At 35.7% G+C, this 26,487-nt stretch overlaps 2 protein-coding genes across 2 annotated transcripts; both read right to left on the reverse strand.

Annotated features, from left to right (window-relative positions):
- Positions 1-14,966: 14,966 nt before the first annotated feature.
- On the reverse strand, positions 14,967-17,754 carry LOC124821477 (uncharacterized). The gene is made up of 2 exons (XM_088091972.1): positions 15,733-17,754; positions 14,967-15,626 (listed from the first exon to the last, which is right to left on the reverse strand). Exons 1-2 carry the CDS (start codon positions 16,111-16,113, stop codon positions 14,988-14,990), a joined length of 1,020 nt encoding a protein of 339 aa, XP_087948098.1. The 5' UTR covers positions 16,114-17,754; the 3' UTR covers positions 14,967-14,987.
- A 5,175-nt stretch (positions 17,755-22,929) lies between these two features.
- Positions 22,930-26,425, reverse strand: LOC124848463 (multicystatin-like). Its single transcript, XM_088115223.1, has 4 exons — positions 25,991-26,425; positions 25,723-25,908; positions 23,276-23,583; positions 22,930-23,175 (listed from the first exon to the last, which is right to left on the reverse strand). Exons 1-3 carry the CDS (start codon positions 26,387-26,389, stop codon positions 23,290-23,292), a joined length of 879 nt encoding a protein of 292 aa, XP_087971349.1. The 5' UTR covers positions 26,390-26,425; the 3' UTR covers positions 22,930-23,175; positions 23,276-23,289.
- Between the last annotated feature and the right edge of the window lie 62 nt (positions 26,426-26,487).

Below are 26,487 nucleotides of genomic sequence, written 5' to 3' on the forward strand. Positions count from 1 at the left end.
ATATGCTATTGTGGAGAGCTTGCCGTATTGAGAGTCGCGAAAACTGCTAAGAACCAAGGCAAGCCTTTTTGGGGCTGCCCTAATTACAAGGTTTCTTCCCTTCGTGGTGTTTTTTATTTTCGGATACATTTATTTGGTTTTGGCTGAGATGATTTTGGTTGGATGTTTTGTACAGCATAGTCGAAATGAAGAAGTGCGAGGATGTAATTTCTTCAAATGGGCCAGTGAAGATAATGTTGATGAAAGGGATACTACAATTGGGTGGCAAAGGAGAAAGATTATGAATTTGGAAAAATCACTTTTGGTTTGTCAGAGAAGGGAAAAGGTCTTAATCTGGATGTTATGTTTGATGGGGTTGATTAATATCGTCTTTGTATGTGTTATGTTTTAATTCTGTTGAAGTGTTGTATCAGTCACATTTTGTGACGAAGAAGTTAGTTAAATTGTGAAGAAGTTACTTAAATTGTAATGAGATTGTGCTTCTAATGCCATTGTATTTAATGAAGAAGATGGTTATATTAGAATGTAATTTTCAGAGAAGTGTTATGTTTCTGGCAAGAAGTACCAAATCGTTCTAATTTTCAAAGAAGTGTTATAATAATTTAACTCACTTAGACTAAGAATAATCTCTTTTTAGTATGGCTGAAGTACACTTTACAATTATACTCAGACCCAATCTCCAACGTTCCTATTATACTCAGACCGAATCTCCTATAGGTGTTAATTCCAGTTCAAAATCCCCACAAGTGGAAAAACAGCATCCACTGAGCGTGGACGAGCGTCCCACTTCTCGATGCCGAGCGTCCACTAAGCGGTTGTGGACGAGCGTCGTCTTAGTTCGCTGAACGAGCCTCCTCTTCTGCCTGATTGGGCGTTCGCTTCGCTGGACGAGCGTCCTCTTCTGCCTCACTGGGCGTTCGCTTCGCTGGACGAGCCTCCTCTTCTGCCTCACTGGGCGTTCGCTTCGCTGGACGAGCCTCCTCTTCTGCCTCACTGGGCGTTCGCTTCGCTGGACGAGCCTCCTCTTCTGCCATACTGGGCGTTCGCTTCGCTGGACGAGCGTCCACTGAACGTAGTTGCGTCCACAGGGCGAGCGTCCTGTTCTCGCTGGACGAGCGTGAATTGGACGTTCGTTCTCGTGGCGAGCGTTTGTTAAGTGCAAAATATCAAATCAGCCAATACAATATGACAGAAAATACTTCAGAAAACATCACATATCATCCAAAATAGTTCAGATATCATCCAAAATGTATACATTGTTAAGTGCAAAATACAGTACAGAAAGCAAGGCAACACTATTTAAAGTCAAAGTACATATCCAAAATAGAACAAAGATGTACTTAATGTTTGAAACTAGAACAATCTAAAGTTGTGCTGTGATTTCATCAGTCTGGGGTTCTTGAGTTATCTGACTTGCTTGAGTTGGGTCTGGTGTACGTTCTTCGTTTGATTGTTGACTTGGTTGAGAAGGGTGTGGGTAGTCTTGTTGTTGACTTCTCTGTGGGCACTTAGTTTTTCTATGCCCAAGTTCTCTACATATGGAACATCTCTTAGGGATTCCTTTTTGTCCAAGTTGTGTATCATCCTTTTTTTGCTCCCAACTCTCGAGCCTTCTTTTCTTTTTTGGTCTACCTGGCAACACCCGTTTTGGTGGAGGCAAAATATCAAGATATGAAGTCCTTTGCCATAGATCAGGTCCATTGAGAGGGAAAATGATTGGAATGTATGTTTCTTCATAGGTGGACGTTCTGAACCAGTGCGGGATGAAGTCTTCTGGATTCATGTTCAAAAACCTCATTGCTGTGAGTGCATGAGAGCAAGGAATTCCTGATACAGTCCACTTTCTACAGCTACAGTCTCTTTTCTCTAAATCAACGACATACTTTTCAGTTATGTTGGATGTATGGCAGATCTCAAATATTTGCATCCCTGACCAACTGCAAAATCATAAACAATGAATGTTAAATGGAAACAGTATAAACAACAATAGTAAAGGAAATCACAAGTTGTCATACTTTGGTAGCCAATATTTTGTGTTCTGTAACTCTTTTTGTAGCCTCTTTTGAATTTTGGGGCAAATGAGACCTTGAAATCTACTTATCTTCTCTCTATTGGATGCCCACCTCTTCATCAAGTATATACGAATCTCTTCCAACATTGTTATGATTGGTTTCCCCCTTGCATCTAAGATCACACTGTTAAATCCTTCTGAAATGTTATTAACAAGTGTGTCACAATAAGGTCTTCCTGTAAATCTGGATCTAGACCAAAATCTGGAAAAAAAGATTAAGTTAAACATTTGGAAAAGAACAAAGATGTACAAAACATGAAACAACAATTATAATTTTGAATACTAGCCTGGGTGGAATAGCTATCAAATGTTTGAATGCATCTTCATTAACATCCTTAATTTGTCGCATCACTGACTACCATGCTTGAGGATGTGTTGATGATGCTGCCTTCCATAGTAATTGTCTTAAAGTTATGTCATGGTCTTCTCTAACCTCCCACTTAACCATTTAGAGGTAACTAAACCAATTTTGAATTCCCTACTGCATGTATGACTGTCTACAATTTTCCTTAACTGCCATGTACGTTGGCTACTCCTATATCCACAATATGCATACCATGGACATTTCCCTTGTGAACCAATACATTTGACGCATATTCTTCTGTTGTCATTCTTAGAAATCTTCAACTTCCTACCGTTATGTACTCCATAAGTTCTAATTGCATCAGTGAAATATTTTTTTTCAGCAAAGTATGTTCCCAGTTGCCATTTATATTCTTTCATACTAACTGGCTCTGAAAAGATCCCAAAATCTTCATATCCAGTTGTTTCATTATCTGACTCATCACTTAAATAAATACTGCCACAACTATCAGATTCCCACTCACTATCAGATAATCCCCGGGCCTGTACATGCTTTTTTCGAGTAGGACATCCACTTCTTGTACCCACTTCAGCAAACAAACTACCTTCGGATTCCTCTTGTTCGGGTTCTTCATCTCCTTCCAATATAACATCCTCCAAATCATCTCCTTCCAATATAACATCCTCCAAATCATCTTCATTCACAGAAGCGTCTTCATCAGAACCTACCCAACTACTAACATCAAACTCATCCTGTACATCCCCTACACCACCATCTACACCACCACCAATGATATCATCCTCACCATCCCCTACACCACCACCAATGATATCATCCTCACCATCCCCTACACCACCACCAATGATATCATCCTCACCATCCTCACCATGTTCAGGCAGTTGACCTTCAACATCCTCACCAATGTCATGGACCTGATGTTCATCATGTTCACCAACTTCAACAACTTTATCTCCATCCTCACCAACTTGTTGTTCACCATCCTCACCAATTCCTTCTTCACCACCATTCTGACCAACCTCACCAACCTCATCATCGTCATCTTCACCTTCATGACGATGTTCCAACATTTCTATATAATCTGGTTCGGACACCGTGTGAACCACAAATAAATGAGCTTGACCATTCAATATCGCAATGCTGACCACATGCATTGCACATATGTCATCACTTAACAATTCCAACCTAGCTTCTAATACAGAACCACCCAGGGAATACCACACCTCCTTAACATTTCTATATCCCATCTCCTTCAGTATAGACAAGATTTCAAAATAACTCCATCTGTCCGTGTCAACCATCAAGGTACTGGTAGAACCTCCATGGTATCTAAATGACCCATCATTCACAAACCTACCCCCATGGTGAAACACCACCTCAACATCAGGGTCTGACATTTTCTTTAATTGTCAACTATTATATGCCTATATAAAAGTAAGTGTTAGACTACATATGGAACAACTTAATGACCTTCACATGCATCTACTATCATTATTTAATGACCTTCACATGCATCTACTATCATTATTTAATGACCTTCACATGCATTGTAAAGATGCCACGTTTTTAACAGCTATTAAACAATTAGGCATACAAAGTTAATCACACCAAAACTTCTGGATTCACCTACAACATTCCATTTTGTCTCAATGCTTAAATAAATACGCAAGGACCACACAATAAACAACAACCACACATTCAACAATACGAAAGTGAAAATAGTACGCACTTAAGGTACACAAAACAGTACGCACTCATGGGGATCCAAAAACATACAAACAATAAGCATAAGAAAACGACAGGCACTAAAGAAAGGGACCACTCCAAACACAACAAAGGGGACCACGACAGGAACACAACATGACACACTAAGGGGACAAGAATCCAACATATTACCATGGGGGACCGAAACTACATAAAAGAAATCATAAAAACTGCACCTTTCACCTTTCCGCCTCCAAAGGGATATCGCTATCGCTATCGCTATCGCTCACCCGCCGCAATAGCTGACACACCGCAAGATACTTCACAACGCCTTTTCACTCAACAAATCTCGTTCCACAACCACGACAATCCTTCACTCAGTATCAACCTTTGCTCGCAAATCCTTCCACACTATCAACCACAACAATGAATGAAAAATCCCCAATTTCTAACTTACTATTCGTAGCCCTCTTTAACGTACGAAAAAAAAACCCTAGTTTATTTCCCCAATTTAAAAAACGTAACCCCATTTCAAAATCCCAAATCAGCCTGCCACGTCAACTCACTTAAGCCACCACATTGCCACGATTGCACAAATCACATACACAGTCAGAAAAACGTTATCAATTATAACGGCGTTAAGTGGGTAGGATTCAATTGATACAAATTTCAAAACATAGGTATCAAATGCCTACATTTTTAAAACCGGGTACTAAATAGCAAATTACCTCCCAACATGGGGACTAAGTAGGTAATTAAGCCTTTTTTTTTGTTGGATTAATCGATTAACAGCTGTAGTTAATCGATTATTACAGAGAAAATTCGTGTTTTAGCCTCTGGACTCGAGTTAATCGATTAGCACTTGAGTTAATCGATTAGCTACGTCAGTTATGGAAACATAACAGCCTGGAACACGTTTTTTTGAGCGTGCAAGGTTGGGGAATCTTCCCACAAACCATTCTTTCCGGATTTTGGGGCTGGAAAATGGATTAGGATGGCCAGATGTTGGTCTTTTATTGCTAAATTACAATATCTTGGGTCCTTGCTTATCTTGGAGCCATTTCTTTAAATCCAAATCAGATTTGGAAATTTGGGGAGAGTGGAGAGCTTTTTGGTGTGAGGAGAACGAAACTCTAAGTGTGCAGAGGTGTTGGAGCTTGCTTGGTCTACCAAGGAAAGGAGGAGTTACTCTCTTGGAAGAAGAAGTTAAGATCTTCAAGAGGTAAGGGGAGCTAACTTTGATTTGGAAAAATGCACATGTGATTGATGAAAGTTCTGTGAAATGTTTGTTGTGAGATCTTAGATTAGAAATGTCCTATTCTTAGATGATGGTTGTTGAGTATGTTTGGATGGTAAAAAGATGAATCAAATGGGTATTTGCTATAATTTTGATATATGAAATTTGTATGAATTGGATGAAATGTGTTAAGCATATGGAGATGATGTTAGATTGATCCTTGATCTTTGGTTTTTTGTTTGAATCTATGGATTTGTTATTATCAATATGATAAGGTGAGATAATCAAATGATGGATTGAGAATTCTGAATATGAAAGAGGCTTGAAGGTAAAGTTGTAAGGAAAGTTAGATTTAATCTATGGATTCTGCATAAGTTGTATGATGAAATAATTGCGCAAGGTAATGAATATATGTGAATTGGATGATGGAAATTCGTTCTAGCATGTTGGTATATGCGTAAATGAAGTTTTTGATGGATTTGGGTGTGAATTGGGGTGGTAAACAAGTAAGTTTTAACTCACTTTTCATGGAATACGAAAATTGTATGTTTTGCTTAGTTAATGAATTTTTGGTTGGATGAATTGATGGGAGTATGAGATGACTATTGGAAAACAATCAAAATGTTGGATCTGTGATGAACGTAAGTTTATTGATTTTTGAGGATTGATTATCATGAATATGAGAAGAGTCATGGTTGAGAGTGAAAGGAAATCAAGTGTCTTTATGGTCAATTTGGGCTATTTTAGAGGAAGTGAGGTAGGGATTTTGAGTAAATGAGGGCTGCAGTGTTCCTGGACTGTTTGGGCAGTCTAGAAAAGTCCATTGTGACTTGTTAGAAACATAAAAGTAGTCAAAAACATGTTCCAAGTAGTAGAATCAAATTTGGGTCCCTAAGTTGTTGAAGTTAGCGTTTTAGAGCTGAAAGTGAACTTTAATCACTTAAGAATGGTAGTAAAGATGCTTAGAATCATTTGGATAAGTTTAATTAAGTCTAAAACGAGAATTAAGAGTTTAAGAAGTTGAGAAAAGTGGTTAAAAATGGTTAAGGGAGGTTCTGCTACCATTTTGCAGAATTCTGCAGAATGCGAAAACTGACCGTTCGTCCTTGTCGGATTTGGACGATCGGTCGTGCCATGTGCTGAGTGGCGTTCGGTCAAATGTTGGCTTGGTTAACGTTCGTTCTTGGTAGTAGCGTTCGGTCATAATCATGCTTTGGCTTAGGCATTTAGCGTTCGTTCTTGTCTGGAGAGCGTTCAGTTTTAGGGGATGATATTAATAGCGTTCGGTCATTAGTTTAAATAACGAACGCTCAAGTTATGGTTTAGTAACGATCGCTCAGGTGTTGGATAGTAGCGTTCGTTCATTCGCTGGTTAGTAGTGTTCGGTCAATTGATGATTAAGTGAGCGTTTGGTCTTCATAGGGTTTGATCGTTGAGCGCTCGTTCAAACAGTGTTGAATTCAATATGGTGTTCGGTTTTGAGCGTTCGGCAGAGTCTTTGATCTCACAGTGTTCGTCCATGAAGAGCTAGCATTAACAGCGTTCGTCCCAATAGTGCTCGACTAAGGGTAACAACGCTCGTCCCAATAGTGCTCGACTAAGAGTAACAGCGTTCGTCCAAACAGTGTCCGTCCAATGGTTTATGACGTTCGTCCAAATAGTTAACTCGCACCTGCACTTTGCAGAATTTGTTTTCGATAGTTTTGGGGGTTCTGGATGTCCGTTTTGGACGTTCTCTAGGTCGTTTTGGGGGTTCTTGACCCTTCCAGAACTGTTGGTGATGGTTTCAAAGCTGTTTGAGTTACCTAAAAATGAGTATTAAAAGGATATAAAGAAAATGTGTTATGTGTACACTGTTTTGAGTTGTTTGATATATCTATTTGATATGAGAATGTTAGGTGATCTGTTTGAGATTGCAAATTGATATGAGAATGATGTTTGGATGGTTAAGTACTGTTGAAATTATGGTTGTATATGATTTGATTATAAGTTTCATGTTAAATGAAGAACTTGAATTGTTTAAAATTTGGTATTGTGATGATTATGTGATGATGATATGATATGTGCGTTATGGTATGGTTGGATTGGTATTGTGAGGATTATCGGATATGCGTATTTTTGGCTGCTTGGTGTCATTAAATGAGTGGTGGATAGTAAGCGTTGTGGTTGCTGGCCCGGGGAAGCTCTATAGAGTGATGGGAAGTAACCCTATACACGGGTGACGTGTATAACCGCCCGGGGAATCTCTTACATTTATGTAAGAGTGATGGGGGTGACGTGGGGTACTAGTCCGGTGAAGCTCATTACAAATTTGATTGGCGTTGTGCTTGCGGGCCCGGGGAATCTCTTTAGGCGAGTGATGAGGGGTATACTTGCACTTGTCCGGGGAAGCTCTTGATCAGAGTGATGGAGGGTGACTTGTGCACTTGCTCGGGGAATCTCCCTATAGAGTGATGGGAAGCAGCACTACATATTAGGGTAATGTGTAACGGCCCGGGGAAGCTCTGAAAAGAGTGATGGGAGTGACGCTAGTACATATTGGGGTATGTATTTTGATCCGTCTGTAATATTGGTGGATGTAGTCTGATTTATTTTGTAATACATATTGGTGTATGCATTCTAATTTGATATTTTGATACATATTGGTATATGCATATGGTTGAAGCATAATTTGTACTCGGGTATATAGTTTGATCTGGTTAAGGTGTGGATGATAGCATGTTATTATGAGTATGCTTATGATGTATAAGAATTGTATTTTTGTTAGCTCACCCTTGCTTGTTTGTGCATGTGAATGCGATGATCGTATAATGTGTGATGTTATACGGGACCAGATGTTATTACAGATGTGATGGCTGATGCTTCTGAACATGTGTAAGACCCTTGTAAACTCAAAATTTTACCAAGTTGTAAAAATTTCAAGTTGTAGTGTAAAATAGAATGCTGTCAAAATTTGACATGGTTTACTATTTTATGTATAACTTTTTATACAATTAGTATTTTGGGTTGATTCTTTTTCTATTGGAAAATAGACTCAAAGAGCTTCGATTCGAGTACTCATACGCCTAATTCCGACTTCGGGAAGGGGTTCAACCGAACTGTCAAAGTAGTGACAGATGTGCTGTTTGAGTTTTTTTTACTGGATTAATCGATTAACAGCTGTAGTTAATCGATTAGTACAGAGAAAATTTGTGTTTTAGCCTCTAGACTCGAGTTAATCGATTAGCACTTGATTTAATCGATTACCTACGTCAATTATGGAAACATAACAGCCTGGAACACGTTTTTTGAGCGTGCAAGGTTGGGGAATCTTCCCACAAACCATTCTTTCCGGATTTTGGGGCTGGAAAATGGATTAGGATGGCCAGATGTTGGTCTTTTATTGCTAAAATACAATGTCTTGGGTCCTTGCTTGTCTTGGAGCCATTTCTTTAAATCCAAATCAGACTTGGAAGTTAGGAGAGAGGGGAGAGCTTTTTGGTGTGAGGAGAACGAAACTCTAAGTGTGCAGAGGCGTTGGAGCTTGCTTGGTCTACCGAGGAAAGGGAAGAGTTACTCTCTTGGAAGAAGAAGTTAAGATCTTCAAGAGGTAAGGGGAGCTAACTTTGATTTAAAAAAATGCACATGTGTTGTTTGATGAAAGTTCTGTGAAATGTTTGTTGTGAGATCTTAGATTAGAAATGTCCTATTCTTAGATGATGGTTGTTGAGTATGTTTTGATGGTAAAAAGATGAATCAAATGGGTATTTGCTATAACTTTGATATATGAAATTTGTATGAATTGGATGAAATGTGTTAAGCATATGGAGATGATGTTAGATTGATCCTTAATCTTTGGTTTTCTGTTTGAATCTATGGATTTGTTATTATCAATATGATAAGGTGAGATAATCAAATGATGGATTGAGAATTTTGAATATGAAAGAGGCTTGAAGGTAAAGTTGTAAGGAAAGTTAGATTTAATCTATGAATTCTGCATAAGTTGTATGATAAAATAATTGTGCAAGGTAATGAATATATGTGAATTGGATGATGGAAATTCGTTCTAGCATGTTCGTATATGTGTAAATGAAGTTTTTGATGGATCTAGGTGTGAATTGGGGTGGTAAACAATTAAGTTTTAACTCACTTTTCATGGAATACGAAAATTGTATGTTTTGCTTAGTTAATGAATTTTTGGTTGGATGAATTGATGGGAGTATGAGATGACTATTGGAAAACAATCAAAATGTTGGATTTGTGATGAACGTAAGTTTATTGATTTTTGAGGATTGATTATCATGAATATGAGAAGAGTCATGGTTGAGAGTGAAAGAAAATCAAGTGTCTTTATGGTCAATTTGGGCTATTTTAGAGGAAGTGAGGTAGGGATTTTGAGTAAATGAGGGCTGCAGTGTTCCTGGACTGTTTGGGCAGTCTAGACAAGTCCATTGTGACTTGTTAGAAACATAAAAGTAGTCAAAAACATGTTCCAAGTAGTAGAATCAAATTTGGGTCCCTAAGTTGTTGAAGTTAGTGTTTTGGAGTTGAAAGTGAACTTTAATCACTTAAGAATGGTGGTAGAGATGCTTAGAATCATTTGGATAAGTTTAATTAAGTCTAAAACGAGAATTAAGAGTTTAAGAAGTTGAGAAAAGTGGTTAAAAATGATCAAGGGAAGTTCTGCTATCATTCTGCAGAATGCGAAAACTGACCGTTCGTCCTCGTCGGATTTGGACGATCGGTCATGCCATGTGCTGGGTGGCGTTCGGTCAAATGTTGGTTAACGTTCGTTCTTGGTAGTAGCGTTCGGTCATAATCATGCTTTGGCTTAGGCGTTTAGCGTTCGTCCTTGTCTGGAGAGCGTTCGGTTTTAGGGGATGATATTAATAGCGTTCGGTCATTGGTTTAAATAACGATCGCTCAAGTTATGGTTTAAGAACGATCGCTCAGGTGTTGGTTAGTAACGTTCGTTCATTCGCTGGTTAGTAGTGTTCGGTCAGTTGATGGTTAAGTGAGCGTTCGGTCTTCATAGGCGTTGAGCGCTCGTTCAAATATTGAATTCAAAATGGTGTTCGGTTTTGAGCGTTCGGCAGAATCTTTGATCTCACAGTGTTCGTCCATGAAGAGCTAGCATTAATAACGCTCGTCCCAATAGTGCTCGACTAAGAGTAACAGTGTTCGTTCAAACAGTGTCCGTCCAATAGCTTATGACGTTCGTCCAAATAGTTGACACGCACCTGCACATTGCAGAATTTGTTTTCGATAGTTTTGGGGGTTCTGGATGTCCGTTTTGGACGTTCTCTAGGTCGTTTTGGGGGTTCTTGACCCTTCCAGAACTGTTGGTGATGGTTTCAAAGCTGTTTGAATTATATTTATGTGGGTAATAAAGTGTTATAAAGAAAATGTGTTATGTGTACATTGTTTTGAGTTGTTAGATATATCTATTTGATATAGAAATATTGTGTGATCGGTTTGACATTGCAAATTGATATGAGAATGATGTTTGGATGGTTAAGTACTGTTGAAATCATGGTTGTATATAATTTGATTATGAGTTTCATGTTAAATGAAGAATTGAGGTTATTAATGATATGGTATTGTGATAATCTCACTTATGCATTTGAATATATTGAATATATGCTAAGTTCATGGTTGGCGAATATGTGATGATGATATGATATGGGCGTTATGGTATGGTTGGATTGGTATTGTAAGGATTATTGTATATGGGTATTTTGGTCAGATGATGTTATTAAACGAGTGGTGGATAGTAAGCGTTGTGCGTGTTGGCCCGGGGAATCTCTTTAGGTGAGTGATGGGAGGTATACTTGCACTTGTCCGGGGAAGCTCTTGTTCAGAGTGATGGAGGGTTACATTGTGTACTTGCCCGGGGAATCTCCCTATAGAGTGATGGGAAGCAGCACTACACATTGGGGTAATGTGTAACCGCCCGGGGAATCTCTTACATTTATGTAAGAGTGATGGGGGTGACGTGGGGTACTAGTCCGGTGAAGCTCGAGATAATTAAATTGGCGTTGTGCTTGCGGGCCCGGGGAATCTCTTTAGGCGAGTGATGAGGGGTATACTTGCACTTGTCCGGGGAAGCTCTTGATTAGAGTGATGGAGGGTGACTTGTGTACTTGCTCGGGGAATCTCCCTATAGAGTGATGGGAAGCAGCACTACACATTAGGGTAATGTGTAACGGCCCGGGGAAGCTCTGAAAAGAGTGATGGGAGTGACGCTAGTACATATTGGTGTATGTATTTTGATTGATCTGTAATATTGGTGGATGTAGTCTGATTTATTTTGTAATGCATATTGGTGTATGCATTCTAATTTGATATTTTGATACATATTGGTATATGCATAAGGTTGAAGCATAATTCGTACTTGGGTATATAGTTTGATGTGGTTAAGGTGTGGATGATAGTATGTTATTATGAGTATATTTATGATGTATATGAATTGTATTTTTTGTTAGCTCACCCTTGCTTGTTTGTGCATGTGAATGCGATGATCGTATAATGTGTGATGTTATACGGGAGCAGATGTTATTGCAGATGTGATGGCTGATGTTTCTGAACATGCATAAAGGATGAAAGAGAGATGGGATAGATGACTGGGAATGTATTTGTTTATATTCGATCCTGACTATTTAAACGTTTTATTTTCGGAATAATCGGTTTGTAATAAATATCGTACTATTTTTCCGTTGAGGTTGAATATTAAAATTTGAATTTTTACTTACGTGTTTTACTGGAAAAAAAAAATTAGTCGACGTAACACCAAATTTCGGGGTGTTACAACATGCATAAAGGATGAAAGAGAGATGGGATAGAGGACTTGGGAATGTATTCTAATATTTTATTCGATCCTGACTATTTGAACATTTTATTTTCGGAATAATCGGTTTGTAATAAATAACGTACTATTTTTTCCATTGAAGTTGAATATTAAAAACTTGAAATTTTTACTTACGTGTTTTACGGAAAAATTAGTCGGCGTAACACCAAATTTCGGGGTGTTACACTTGTGGTATCAGAGCAGTGATTCTTTTTCGAAAATAAAATTTTGGGGATTGGGGAGTGAGAAATTCTATCATGCATTCTTGTAAATTTCTTGTTTGTTTATGAAATTGATTGTGTCATTATTATGCGTGTAAAGAGCACCATGTCTAGGAGAACTGAGAATGGAAACTCTCACAACGTGACTGAGAGAATCGAAGGAGTTGTTGGTGCTATCGAGAGGGTGGTTGACATCCTACACCACAATGCTACGATTGGGCCGAGAGACCAACCCGGTCTGACCCATTTTATGCGCCACAATCCCTCTAAGTTTGATGGGAGTGCCAACCCTGACGAAGCAGAGTACTGGATCCGTGAAATCGAGAAAGTCTTCGAAGCAATCTCTTGCCCAGAAGACAAGAAGGTGATTTTTGCAGCCTTTCTACTGACTGGAGAGGCTGAATACTGGTGGAGCGGGGTTAAACGACTGATGGAGACCAACGGAGAAGTTCCTACCTGGGATAGTTTCAAACTCCAATTTCTGGAGAAATACTTTCCTAGAAGATATCTTCCCTGTTTGAACCTCAAGTCTATTGAAAATTCCTTGATTTCCCTACCTTGAGCTTAATAGAGCAATCATTTGTACTACAGGAGAATGGTTTAAGTTTGGGGGAGTTTGTTCAGTATGGGTGTATTGAGAAAAATAGAAAGATAGAAAAGTAAGGAAAAAGAAAATAGAAGAAGAAGAGGAAGAAAAATGAATTCATTGAAAAATAATTGGGAAATAAGTTGAGAAGTGGTTTATCCAATTGTGAAGCAAAGAGAGAGACTAATGCTATATCATGAAGTAAAATGTTTTATCTCTTAAGCTCAAGGTGCTTTGTTATCCAGAAAAACCATGTTTCTTTCTCAGCCCAACCACAATACAAGTCAATTAAAATCCTTGTGATGCTAACTTACTTGTGAATGTGTTTAACTTGGTTGAAACGAAAGGCAAAGTTGATGTGTGTGACATTGTGATAGTAGAGTGATAGATACACATCCTTATACACTAGAGCATTAGAGTGAAACACTATCTTGGGTGAGGATTGGTTCTACATAATTCAGTGACGCATTCTGCCATGATTGTTGATCTCTTATAAACTGTGACATTTGATTGATTCAATGTATTGTGAGCACCACAGTGGAAGACTAATTTGTTACACATTTCCAGTTGTTTCAAGTTAAGCAAGTATTGTGAATTCAGTTGTGCTCTTGAAAATTGTTTTATGTTAAAGACAGATACCTTTTGCTTGAGGACAAGCAAAGTTGTAAGTTTGGGGGTATTTGATAATGCTAATTTTTACCATTATTTAAGCATCAATTTAGTAGCAAAATCAACTCCTTTCTAACTTATAACTTGTTTAATCCTCTTCTTTTGTCTTGTTTTCTGAATAATTGTGTTTTAGGCAACTTTAATGTAATTTCATCTATAATCCCCTATTTTGTAGCTAATAATGTGCTTGGAAGGGTCTCCAATAATGTCTAAAGTTGAACCAACCACTATAAGCAAGCAGAGCTGCAGAAACGCTTGTCGCTCGCCCAGAGACGCTCGTCCAGAGACGCTCGTCCAGTGTGCATCACGAGAGGACGCTCGTCCAAGATAAGTGGACGCTCGTCCTGTGGACGCATGAGAGGACGCTCGTCCAGACTGTTAGCACGAGCGGACGCTCGCTCAGAGAGAACCGGACGCTCATCCAGCGAGCTAAGAGGACGTTCGTCCAGAGAGAAGTGAACGCTCGTGCAACGAGAAGAGAACGCTCGTCCAACGAAGACGACAAGAGGACGCTCGTACAACAAGGATGAGCAGTGGACGTTCGTCAAGAGAGCAGTGGACGCTCGTCCTTTGGACGTTTGAGTGGACGCTCGTCTTTTAGACGTATGAGTGGACGCTCATCCATTTTCAGTGGACGCTCGTCCAAAATTGTTTTTCCAGAGAGTTTCACGCTCGGGCGTGAGAAATGGGGCGCCCGGGCGTGACTTTCCAGTGAGTCTCGCGCCCGGGCGCGAAACAGAGGGGGCGCCGGGTGCGATTTTTTCTGATGTGGCAGACAGCTTATTTAACCTAGAAACGTGTAAGGGCTTTGGTATCTTTGGCTGCCCAGACACGTTTTCTCCCAATTGGAGCTCTAGGAGGCGAGTTAGGAGCTGTGGGAACAATCCTTCTTCACCCTTGGGTCTTCTTCCTTCCTCCATTTCCACCATTGTTGTAAGCTTGAGCTCTCCATTCATGGGATAATTGTTAATGCGAAAATAATTGTTAGGTCTTCCAAGGGATTGGAGCCTCATAAGGAAGTCTAGGCTCTCTCTACCAAGGGATTGGGTTTGAGTAATTTAGTAGATTGACATTGGCATATTAATGAAGAGGAAGTGATTTTCTATACATAAGAATGAAGTAGGTGAAATCATACCCCCAACAATATCATTCCATATCATTTCTAATCTTTCTATTTCCAAGTGTTTGAGTATCTAAGATCACTTTTATTGATTATGTTTCATGTTTACTTTGATTGCACAAAAACACAAATTATGAAGCATTCTTTAGTCTAAGTTAGTTGGAAATTATACGATTGTTTGGTGACACGAGTCTCTTGGGAAATGATATCCGGTCTTACCGGTTTTATTACTTAGAACAATTTGGTACACTTGTCATGAAGAACCACCATATACATATACCATGTGCGGTGGAAAGCAAACATGGACTCACCTTTGAGACGATACCATCTAGACCAAATGAGGTCGTCGAAGAGGCTAAATTGAAAGAGAGGAAACAATAGTAATGGGAAAACCCCCATTGAAGTCACTAAAGAAGAAATCCACTTGCTTCTGTCTTCAAATATCAGAAAAGAAGTCGCAATGAAAGCGACGACCATAGCAGCAACAGAGATGATTAGCAAAGCAGGTCCAAAAGTCAAGCTGGGATGTAATGATATGACAAATTCACTTTCTGCGAATCTTGAAGAAGTGAAATTTGACAAGAAAGAGAGTATAGAAGCAGAAGAACTGAATAATGCTATTGCATTTGCGATGATGTAGACAACGAACCAGTCACTTTTTCCCTTGCCACCTGGAACCGTCAGAGCAGCTGCAAACGCTACAGTAGCAACAAGTGTTGCCACAACCATTCCAGAATTCGCTATTCCTTTGGCAGATTTTTTTATCTCATCAGATAACTTCTTGTGTTCATCAAAAAATACATCAACTGGTGTCTTCCCCTTGTTGTTTTTCATACTCTTTAATCCACCAGGAACAAATCCCTCCGCTTCCTATTTATCAACCACAAGTATGTGTCAAGATTTCTGGAACTGATGTCATACAATACTAATTAATAAAGAACGATCGAATAAGGAATAAGGAAATGAATAAATTGACCTTGAACCAAGAGAGCTCTTTGTCCATTTGAAATTTTGCACTTAAACCTGAGAATGATTTGAATTGAGGGGCCAAAAGCGCAGCCAGGTGTAGAACGTTGTTACCTTCATTGTCCACTGCTATCAGTAAATACCGTGTTTTAAAATCTCTCTGAATACAGGATTCCATACGTCGATATAGAAAAACCAAGTGCAGTAGGTTCCGTCCATTGGAGTCCTTTAAGTTCATGAGTATTCCAGAACTCTCCCCAAAACACCATTTTACGAAGTCATCGTTTCCTGATTCTATTACATCAGACAATAGTTGAGTAATCAACTCAAAATTAATAACTTCGTTTTCCTGATTTGTAACTTTTTTCCATATACTCCTCAGCAATCGCATACCCGTTCCTACTGGTTCTCCTGTTTCAATGTCGCTCTGTAATTTTCTGTCTAGATTGGTCCGTGATTAACATGAAAACAAATAAAAAGAAAGTCAAATTGAAAGTTGATCTAATATTAGGCACCTTTTTTTTTTTGTTTTATTTCTATTTAGAAAGTTCTATACTCCTTACTTAAAATTGAAAGTATAAATATTTGTTTGTCAGTTGCTATAAGTTTGTATCATGAGACTGATAACTTAATAAATATCAAATATATTACCATTATAACACTCAACATTGACCATTAAGAAGTAATTCTTATTTATAAGCTTACCTAGAACTTTAGAAGGCTTTCCCGCCAGCATATGCAATGATGTTAGCTGCTGTTCATCTCTTGCAGAGGTCAATTCAAGTGGATGTTTTTCAAATAATTTAATGGCCACATCTGTCAAATGCACAAATTAAATAGCCATGATGGACTGCATGTGCAGAAGGCAAGGTAAATACCGATGATGAACATGTACAAGGTTGTTTGAAATAGTAATTAGAAAATGAGGGTTGCCAGAAAATGAAAAGATGAGTTAGTATACATTTAAGGGGTATTCTTTAGTGCAAATATTTATATTAAGCCTTTGAAGGGTTATTAACATCATGGTGAGTTTGTTAAATGACAAGAAATATGTATGATGATTAAGTTACTCATACATGTCAAATGAAATAATACATTTTCTACTTTACACTCTTCTGATCTTGTAATAAAATGATATCAGAGTTTAAGTTCTAACAAAATACTAACAATTAATATTTGTAATAAAAAAAAGTTTAAATTATAAAACCTGAGAAATATTCACTTACTTTAGATATCTATTCAGTTGTGTGAAGCATATATCCTTTACAAGTAGTTTTCCCAAAGAAACTAAATAATAAGAAAGAAGCCTCTCTATCTTGTGCAAATTGATGTGTGTGGTCAATTGATAGTTTTGGATTTGGCCAAGCACCGAGTGTGGAGTGAAGCACGAGTTCATTGGTTATGTGAGTTTAAAAAGTTAAAATATAATTCAATCAATGGGAAAATTATTGTAAATATAGAGATGTAAATTCTGGCCAAGGGATATGCAATATTGAGAGGGGAAAAAGGTACTTAAAATTTTTCCCTATTTTAAATAGAGTAAAGTTGTTATTAGACAAAGTGATCAACAAGTTGTAGATGCTACATGAATTTTCTACTCCAACTCATTTACCGACTTCTTCAATTCATGAAGTCTCATCTTTCAAAAAGGGAGTTCGAGTGAAAAGCTAAGAAAAATTATAAACATTAGAAAAGTTATAAATGATATGTGTGTTGCTCTAACATTATTTGATGAAGACAAAAGGGTGGAGACAAGTTATATATATTGGAAGACGTCAAAATCATTGTAAAAACAATTATATTGGAGTTAATAATGAAGTAGTTAGATTGAAGTGAAAGTTTAAGAATGTCATGAAAAAATGTGTAGCTATTTTATGTTCACACACAAGTTGCAAAATGTTTTCACCAGCTAGTCCTTTAAATTTGAAGAATTTAGAAGATTGAGAGTAATGCATGCAAAACTTGTTGAGAATTTTCTCATTAGGAAAACAAATTATAAATCATAATAATAAAAACTTCATTAAGTTTTAAGTCTCTCATAAATTAATACATTTTTAATCAAGTTCTTATTATTATTTTTTTGTTTTATGGAACAATAAAAGTTTTATGATTTTTAATTAAATTCCTATTATTAATTCTTTTATTAACCATAGGTGACCCAATTATTATTTTTTCATTTTTCTTAGCCTATTTATATGTCAAGAATTGTGAAATATTGTAATTAATATAAAATGATATCCTGTTAGTTTAAAATGATAAATAATTTTTATTAATTTCAGTAAAAACATGTTAAACAACGAAGTCGTGATGCTACTTAATGACTTGTATCATTTATAACGATCAAGAAATTGTTTTTCTCACCACCACTTCTTAAGTGAAGATAGCGGTTTCTTATTCTCCAACACGTTTACTTAAAGCAACAAAATGTTTATATATTAACCACAAAATCAATTCAAGGAAAATGATGATGCCACGTAACAATCATTTTATCTAGTTAACAAAAAAAGACAAACGACAGATACACTGTTAAACAATATAAAAATGTTAAGTACTAGTTATATAACCAAAAGATGTTTAAAAATGGTGTTTAATGAGTTATAGATGCACTTACCAAACATGTCGTTGCTAATGGTCATAAAAAAGAGTTTTTCAATATCCTTGTAATCCATTTTGTCAAGCAGATCGTCAGAGCATAGAAGTCGAACTATTCTGCGATGGAGAGATAAAGCAGCCAAGTGAACTGGAAGCATCTCATCTGAGTTACGCATTAGCACATCTTCTGGCCTCATAAGCTCAACCAACCCTTCAACACAATCAGTGCTCCCCAAATCTGCTGCTACATGAAGAACTCTGTTGCCTCCAGTCAATGGAATGCGTACACTATTTGGATCTTTTTCAACAATGGGTTTCATTTTATCCCAGTCATCAAAGAATGCATACTCGAACAGATCTGCAATCCTTTCCAACTTAATTTTAGTCACTGTATATACATATACACATAAGTTATCTTGTTTAAAACTCAAATCTATCTAGCATTGTTATTGTATTAAAACCGTGCGGTGTGACAGCATGTGAAGTAGCAAAGAGTTTGGTCATGCACCCTTGTGAATGCCATAGTTTCAAGTATGCATAACTTACCTTTCATATATTTTTTTAAATCTGGTAATGGGTCATGTGAAGCAGCAGCATGAGGAGGAGATTGGTCATGGCTTTCATGGTCTTCTGGTATTTTAATTTTAAAGCTGGGTACATCTGAAGGACCAGCCACATCGGGATTCATGCTGTTGCTTCCTTCTTTCCAAGCCCTCTAACCTTCACCATAATAATAATAATAATGTGAAACCTTCTTTTCTAATTATATGTTTGAAAGTTTGAGTGTCATGATTTTATGAAATTCTGTATCATATATATATATTTTAATACATGTGAGGTCTTTACTTTATTTATAACTTGATCATAAAAACAAGTATACTTAATTATTTTTAATAAAATCATTCTTTCTAATTTGAAATGTTTTTGTTTAATCTTTTTCATGAAAAGAATATTGTTAAAATAGATAGCATTTTTAATTAGTATTACATGTTTGGAATATCAGTATATGTAACTGTGACCATTTTTTCAGTAAGTGAACCAGGAGGCATAATACAGACTAAAAGTATAGAGAAGAAAGAAGATGGAGTGAAAGTGAGAATTGAGTTTACCTGGGAAATTCAAGTGGGAAGTTCGTGTAGGCGATGACAGATGCTATTTTGTAAGGCACAGTTGAAGCTAAGAACATATATAAAATAAAGAAGATAGGTGAGAAGCTTACGTGAGTGGCGTGTAAGGTGACAGATGCTTAGTTTTGATATGATGGAGAAGGAAGAATAGTTCTTTTCTTGAATAAAAGTATACTCTTTTCGAAATATATCAAAATTGAAAAATTAAAAATCAAATGTTTTGGAAACAACATTGAGTGGTAATAATATAAGTTAAAGTTGAAAATATAACTTTGCATGTTTAATTACTATTTTTAATCTTCTGATTCGAAAGGAGCTGTTGTGAGATTAAAAAGTATCGGGGAAGAAAGCGAAGGAGAATTATATTCCAAAGTACGTTACTTGATGAACTCGATTTGGTAAGTTAGGTTGGATGGGAGAATAAAGATAAGTTGAAGCTTCATAATTTTTTCAATATGGTAGACAACTTTCCCAACACCATCTCCCTGATATGTTGGTGTCAATTTATGAAGTTGGATTCCGCAACATTAGCTACCGTAGTCTTCTTCAATAATTATTTGTCATACAACTTCATTAACACTCGTTAAAATAATTTTAATAGTATGATCCACCGAAATAGAATTAATTTATAAGAGATATAATATCATCTCCTATCTAAAATATCTTAAGAAAATAAATTGATAAGTTTTCTTTTCTATGTTATTAAAAAAAAGTTCATTTTTACTTCTGTTACTCATATTCATACTTGCTGATGAATTTTCACCATCGTTTAAAGTAAGAGTACCATTCAATTTTGACTTTTATTTATACAATAATTGTTTATTTTAATGAGACACAATTATGTAAAACGGGTCAACATAAGGTCAATATGAGATAGTCCACAAAAAAAAATTCAAGACTAGTCAATCTAAATGGAAGGCTGAGATAAGTTAGTTCGAGACTTAAAGTTGAGATGAGTCGGTCTGATTTAAAAATCGAGACAGATTGTTAAGGGTCAAGACAAGGTAGTTCGAGTATAAAGTTAAGACAAGCTAGATCGAGTAGAAGGTTGAGATAAGTCATTTCGGACTATAAGTCAGTTCGAATCAAAGGTCGAAACAAGTCAATTCGAACCAAATATCGAGATGGGCTTACCTGAGTAGAAGGTCGAGACGATAAAGTCTATGCCAAAAGTCAATATTGACAAATCAGGTCAAGATGAGTCACACTTGATTGAAGATTGAGTCGACTCAGTTTATGTCATAATTAAGCTAAGTGAACCTTATCGATGTTGAGACGAGTCAATCAAAATCAATCATCGAGACAAATTCCAAAAAAACTAATCAATCCAAGTCAAAGTTGAAACCAAGTCAGCAGTTATTAAGCCAAGTTATCTAAGCTATAAAATTTTGATTTTCATATTGATTATTATTTATATGTCCAATAATATTTTTTTAAAAATTAATATTCTTTTTATATGTAAATAAAAGACTCTCTTAGGTTAACCTAGCTTACAAGGTTTTTTGTGAGCATTTTGAATATGGACTTTTTCGGTGGGAAAAGCTTTTGATTTCGTGAAGTTTTTTAACTCAACCCATGTAAATTACGATCAAACTTTTTTTCTGAACCAAATTGACATATCTAAATAGGAGGAGTAATTTCTAAAATAAAACTCTTTCAGTGTCAAAATAAATGTAATAACACAATAATTTAATTAAATGTAATTAACACAATGTTGTATCAACGTGTAAATACAATTGCTGTAATTTATTTGGGATGACACGATAGTAATCTTGAATATTAACAACATTCATCTTTTTAAAAGACTACTAAATTTCTAATCATTTAGAATATAGAAAATATAAATTTTGAGACATGTAACTAAAATAACCTCTCTTTTCTTTTTTTTTTGAAATCTTAATAATTATATGTTGAAAATATATTGTTTTTAATGACTGATTGTAGGAATTAGTTTTATGTTTTGATGTTTTATTTGAATTGTTTAAATTTTTTTAACGAACATAGGAAATTATTCGCAAGTGTTGATTTATATTTAAAGTAATAATCAATTGTTAAATTATATATATATAATAAATAACATATTTATTGTTATTTTTTAATATATATATATATATATAATAAACTATAATTATCTTATGCAAAACACACATAAATACATAATAAGTGATTAAATCATTCATGATAACGGAACAAACTTTAAACTATATTCTTCTGATAGAAGTTCCGGACAAAAGAAACATATTCTTCTGATTCTGGACAAAAAAAGAAACGAAAACATCTCAGGAACTTCTGGAAACTATTTAAGGCATCAAGACACCATTGTTGCAAGGGATTGCTTCAAATGTGTACGTTTTAGATGACTAGGAGTAGTTAAATCTCTCCTTCGTTGGGATTGGATGTAATGAACTCACTGTGATGTAATTTTCCTGTTCAATATATCGTTGTTCGTTTATATGCTCTTTCTTGAATTTATTATCATTGTATGAATTGTACATTAAATTGACCAAGGGATTATCATTTTAATATATTAATTTAGAACTAGTTGCTAAGGGATTAGGACTAGTATGCCTTGATGTGAATGTTTGAATGAAGTAACGAAATATTGAAAAGAGTTTTATATTCATATGATTCATGAAACCAAATTCCAACGAATTTCTTTTAAATATAATTTCTTGCACACCAACTGTTTGATAAAAATACCAAAAAGAGTTTCTTGTGTTGTTTTGTGCATTTGATGTCTAATTGAGTTATAAAAAGAAGAATTGTCATGTGTTGCACAAGTCCCTTGGGAGACGATACTTTTACTTATTCACTGTATTACTTGGAACGATTTGGTATACTTGTCAAAAAGTTATCACTTAAAGTTGAGATGAGTCGATTTAAAAATCGAGACAGATTGTTAAGGGTCAAGACAAGGTAGTTCGAGTATAAAGTTAAGACAAAGATCGAGTAGAAGGTTGAGATAAGTCATTTCGGACTATAAGTCAGTTCGAGTCAAAGGTCGAAACAAGCCAATTCGAACCAAATATCGAGATGGGCTTACCTGAGCAGAAGGTCGAGACGATCAAGTCTATGCCAAAAGCCAATATTGACAGATCAGGTCAAGATGAGTCACACTTGATTGAAGATTGAGTCGACTCAGTTTAGGTCATAATTAAGCTAAATGAACCTTGAGACGAGTCAGAAACATATTCTTCTGACTTTAAATTAATAATCAATTGTTAAATTATAATGAAAAAGAAAAAAAAAAGTGGTAACTCATAACTATAAATTTAAATCATTTTCCTTATTTAAAATGAATTAAAAAATCTCTTCATAATAGTACATTTGAAACTTATTTACAACGTACTTAGATTTACATATTCGAGAGGAATGAGGTTATTTTAATAAATAACATATTTATTGTTATTTTTTAATATATATATATATATATATATATATATATATATATATAATAAACTATAATTATTTTATGCAAAACACACAGAAATACATAATCAGTGATTAAATCATTCATGATATACGTTATTATTCTTGTAGGAACAAACTTTAAACTATATAATCATTTCATATATAACACACGCAAATACATAATCAATAATAACTTCCATTTGTAGTAATTGTTGAAATAGGATTCCTTAACATGCACAACACTTTGAAGAACAACAGCCACATTTATTGAATACATATGGAGAATCTTGTGGACAAGCTAAGAAGATGCAATTTTCTGTAACCTGAAAAACCATGAAAGAGAGATTCAAGAAATTCAACATACAACAAAATTTGGCAAAAGAAAGTTGAAGAAACTAATCCATTTTTGTGATGTGAAATTACCTGGCCAAGAAGTGCTAGACCGAATCTGAAACAGGGTTAAGAACAACTGGCTTGAATTCCTCCACCTCCTTCAATTTCAACCATGCCTTCTCCAACACCTTTGTTTCGTACACCTTTTTTTTTTCACCATCATTTGCCTCCAACGTTATGTAGTACAAAATCCCTGCAACCACTTGCTGCTTTGCACTTATCACTCTCACAAACTCCACCACTGCATTCTGCTTTGCACTTATCACTCTCACAAACGCCAGTAGTTCGAACTCATGTTGAAGTGTTTGAAGTTGAGCACATTTGACCATAGTTAATCCCTGATATTTTTGTTGCATTGATTTCTAGATTGTCTGTGACGTGCTTTTGTCTAACATTGTTTCAAGATTTCTCGATCAATAGCTTTAAACAAAAAATTATTCACCTTCATATACGCAGAAAATTTTCCATAGTAATGGACCAAAAATCATAATGTTCATCAAACCTTGGAATGGCTGGTTGGACAAATTTATCTGAGGTAGTCATGACTTTACACTCATTGTATTCAGCGTTGCACTCTAAATCTTGATGCTATCTTTACTCACCCTGGATCAGGCTCCTTGCGGAACTCTCATACCAAATGTTAAGTTTTAATAAATAAACACATGTAGCACATTGAATATGTGAAAAGATTGAATCATACGAAAATAGCTTTATAAACCTTATACTCTCAAAATATAATAACAATAACAAAATAGACTAATTTAGGCAAAAACTAAGCCTATAACTACACCCCGTCAATCCTATAAAATAGGACTGTTTATTAACACGTTAAAATAACTAACAATGAGTAAGCTTTTAGGATTATTTTGAACAATGGTTTGCGCTTTGTGACCAAATATTCATACGTGCATTCCAGTATAGACTATAAGAACATGTAATCATGATTGATATGTCTTTGGTATAGTAGGAAACATTTTCTCAAAATCTCAAGTGGTCTTGTGAATGCAAAAGTTTCAAATATGCATAAGAACAGCGAAGGAGAATGAGATAGGTTGTATACTTTTTTAATGAGCGAGGCATTGTGGATACAACTCTCCCGTTTATCACCAGTCTGTTTGTGATGTGACTGTCAATTTATGAAGGAATTTATGTGGATTATCAGCAACATTACACAGTTGAGCATAAGAGATTGTTCATATTTAAAGTGATTTGGGAGTTCTACATTGATAACAACAATTAAGATAACCGATATATAAGTAAAATGATGCATAAACTTAAAGGTTTTGGATGGTAAGTGATACCTTGTAAGCTTTTTTATGATTCATTGGCATCGAATCAATGTACTCTAATGAAAAAAAAAAGAACTGTATAGATTATTTTACGTTCATCTCTTCATCCACATTCACCTTTTTCACTCACCATAATTTTTTGTTGATTTTTTTATTTGCATTTAATTTTTTTTAACATGGAGATGTTATATGAAATTTTATTTAAATTAGTTATTACTATCTATTAATGCTAAATTAAATAAACTTTAAAATAAAAATACATCAACGACAATTTGACTGACACTATACCGCTGTAAATAAAAAATCAACACAAAAATTAGTGATAAATTAACATCAACTTAGATGATACTACTTTGGCACAACCTTCAAAAAACCAAATTTAATAATTTAGTGTTTATAGTTTTAGTGTCGTATGCATATACAACACAAAACTAGCACTACTAACTAATTAGCATAGGCTTATGCTTAATTAATACTATCTTTTTTTACAGTATATAGTTATGTTTTAAACGTTTAAAAGATTGTTTTGACTATGCTTGAAGAATTACTTTTTTGGACATTTAAAGCGTTTTTGCCTTTTTTATATTTTTTATTTAAATTTCAATTTTTTATTTTCAAAAGTATCTTGATAGTTAACCATTTGATATTACTGACAAAAATAACAATGGAAAAACAACAAATTTTATAATCGATTATTTGCTAGTGATTAGAAAGCAGATTGTTACGTGAGGGATTGGTTTGAAATTCATGATAAAAACGTTGTTCGGGATGAGTAAGAGTAATATTGCAAGAATTATCTAAGGGTTCAGAACAAAACAGCAAAGAATAGTTACAAATTAATTAGAGAGTATAAAACTTTCTCATTTCGATTCTTAAGAGGTTTAACGATGAATTGATAATAAAACTTCCTAAAGGTAGAGATGAATTACATCTTTCTATTTGGCTACCTAGATTTAATGATGAAATATTTCCTGGGAATTTTGTAGTCAATCTATTAAAAAACCTGATAACAAAATAGTTAAGAAATGTTGCATAATTAACACACACACTATAACGTTTATTTATAATGGAGTTCATGTTCAAGTTAATGCGAATGCATCGGGGATAACATGAATTACATTTATTTATAGCATACACGCATGGTAAAGTAGTCTTGAAAAGTGGTATTCTGAGAACGAAAGAGGATTAAAGAGCACCATTGACAGGCTTGAATTCGACCAATTCAGTGGAGTTCACCCATGACCTCTCCCACACCTTCGCTTCATACACATTTTTACTCTCACCATCTTTTGCTTCCAAAGTTATGTAGTATAAGAACCCTTCCACTACCTGTTTCTTTGCATCAATCACCCTCACAAACTCCAAATTTGCATTCTGCGTCATCAACAAAATCAATCATGGAATAATGGTTCCTAGTGAAATGAAGAAAAGGAAGAATAACATAATAAAAGAGAACCTCGTTTTTGTTGTATTGATCAACGGCAAAGCGAGCGAGACCCTCGATGTGAGGGGTGTCGGGAGGAACATCGCTGACTCCACCTCCTGTTACTTCTCTGGTCGAATCGTCGACGATGTTGAATTCCAGCACCTCCTTAGAGTTCAACCATTCTCTCACCCACACTTTGGTTTCGTACACCTTTTTGCTTTCGCCATCTTTGGCCTCCAAGGTTATGTAATACAACACCCCACTCACCACCTGCTGCTTTGCACTTATCACTGTCACAAGCTCCAAAAGTGCGTTCTGCTTTTTGTTGTAATTGTCAACGGCGAAGCGAGCCAGTTCTTCGATCTCCACGCTGTTGGCAGCTCCAGGCACATCGGTGATGCCACCGGCAGTTACTTTTGCTGTTGCCATATTTCTCTTCTCTTTATCACTCTCTCTGTTCTACCACTATTTATACCCAAAAATATCCCAAACCTTATCTTCTTTTCATTGAATTTTGAATGGTAGAG

Source organism: Vigna umbellata, chromosome 1 (genome assembly GCF_029865625.1).
Source record: "Vigna umbellata cultivar VRB3 chromosome 1, Vumbellata_1.0, whole genome shotgun sequence".
Classification (NCBI taxonomy): Eukaryota; Viridiplantae; Streptophyta; class Magnoliopsida; order Fabales; family Fabaceae; genus Vigna; species Vigna umbellata.

Excerpts from the sequence above, each read along its gene's own strand:
- LOC124821477 (XM_088091972.1), bottom strand. The coding sequence starts at position 16,113 with ATGCGATTGCTGAGGAGTATATGGAAAAAAGTTACAAATCAGGAAAAC. Across the intron at positions 15,627-15,732 it reads AAGAGCTCTCTTGGTTCAAG|GAAGCGGAGGGATTTGTTCC; the intron begins GTCAATTTATTC and ends GTTGATAAATAG.
- LOC124848463 (XM_088115223.1), bottom strand. The coding sequence starts at position 26,389 with ATGGCAACAGCAAAAGTAACTGCCGGTGGCATCACCGATGTGCCTGGA. Across the intron at positions 25,909-25,990 it reads ATCAATACAACAAAAACGAG|AATGCAAATTTGGAGTTTGT; the intron begins GTTCTCTTTTAT and ends TTGATGACGCAG. Across the intron at positions 23,584-25,722 it reads AGCCTGTCAATGGTGCTCTT|GGATTAACTATGGTCAAATG; the intron begins TAATCCTCTTTC and ends CAAAAATATCAG.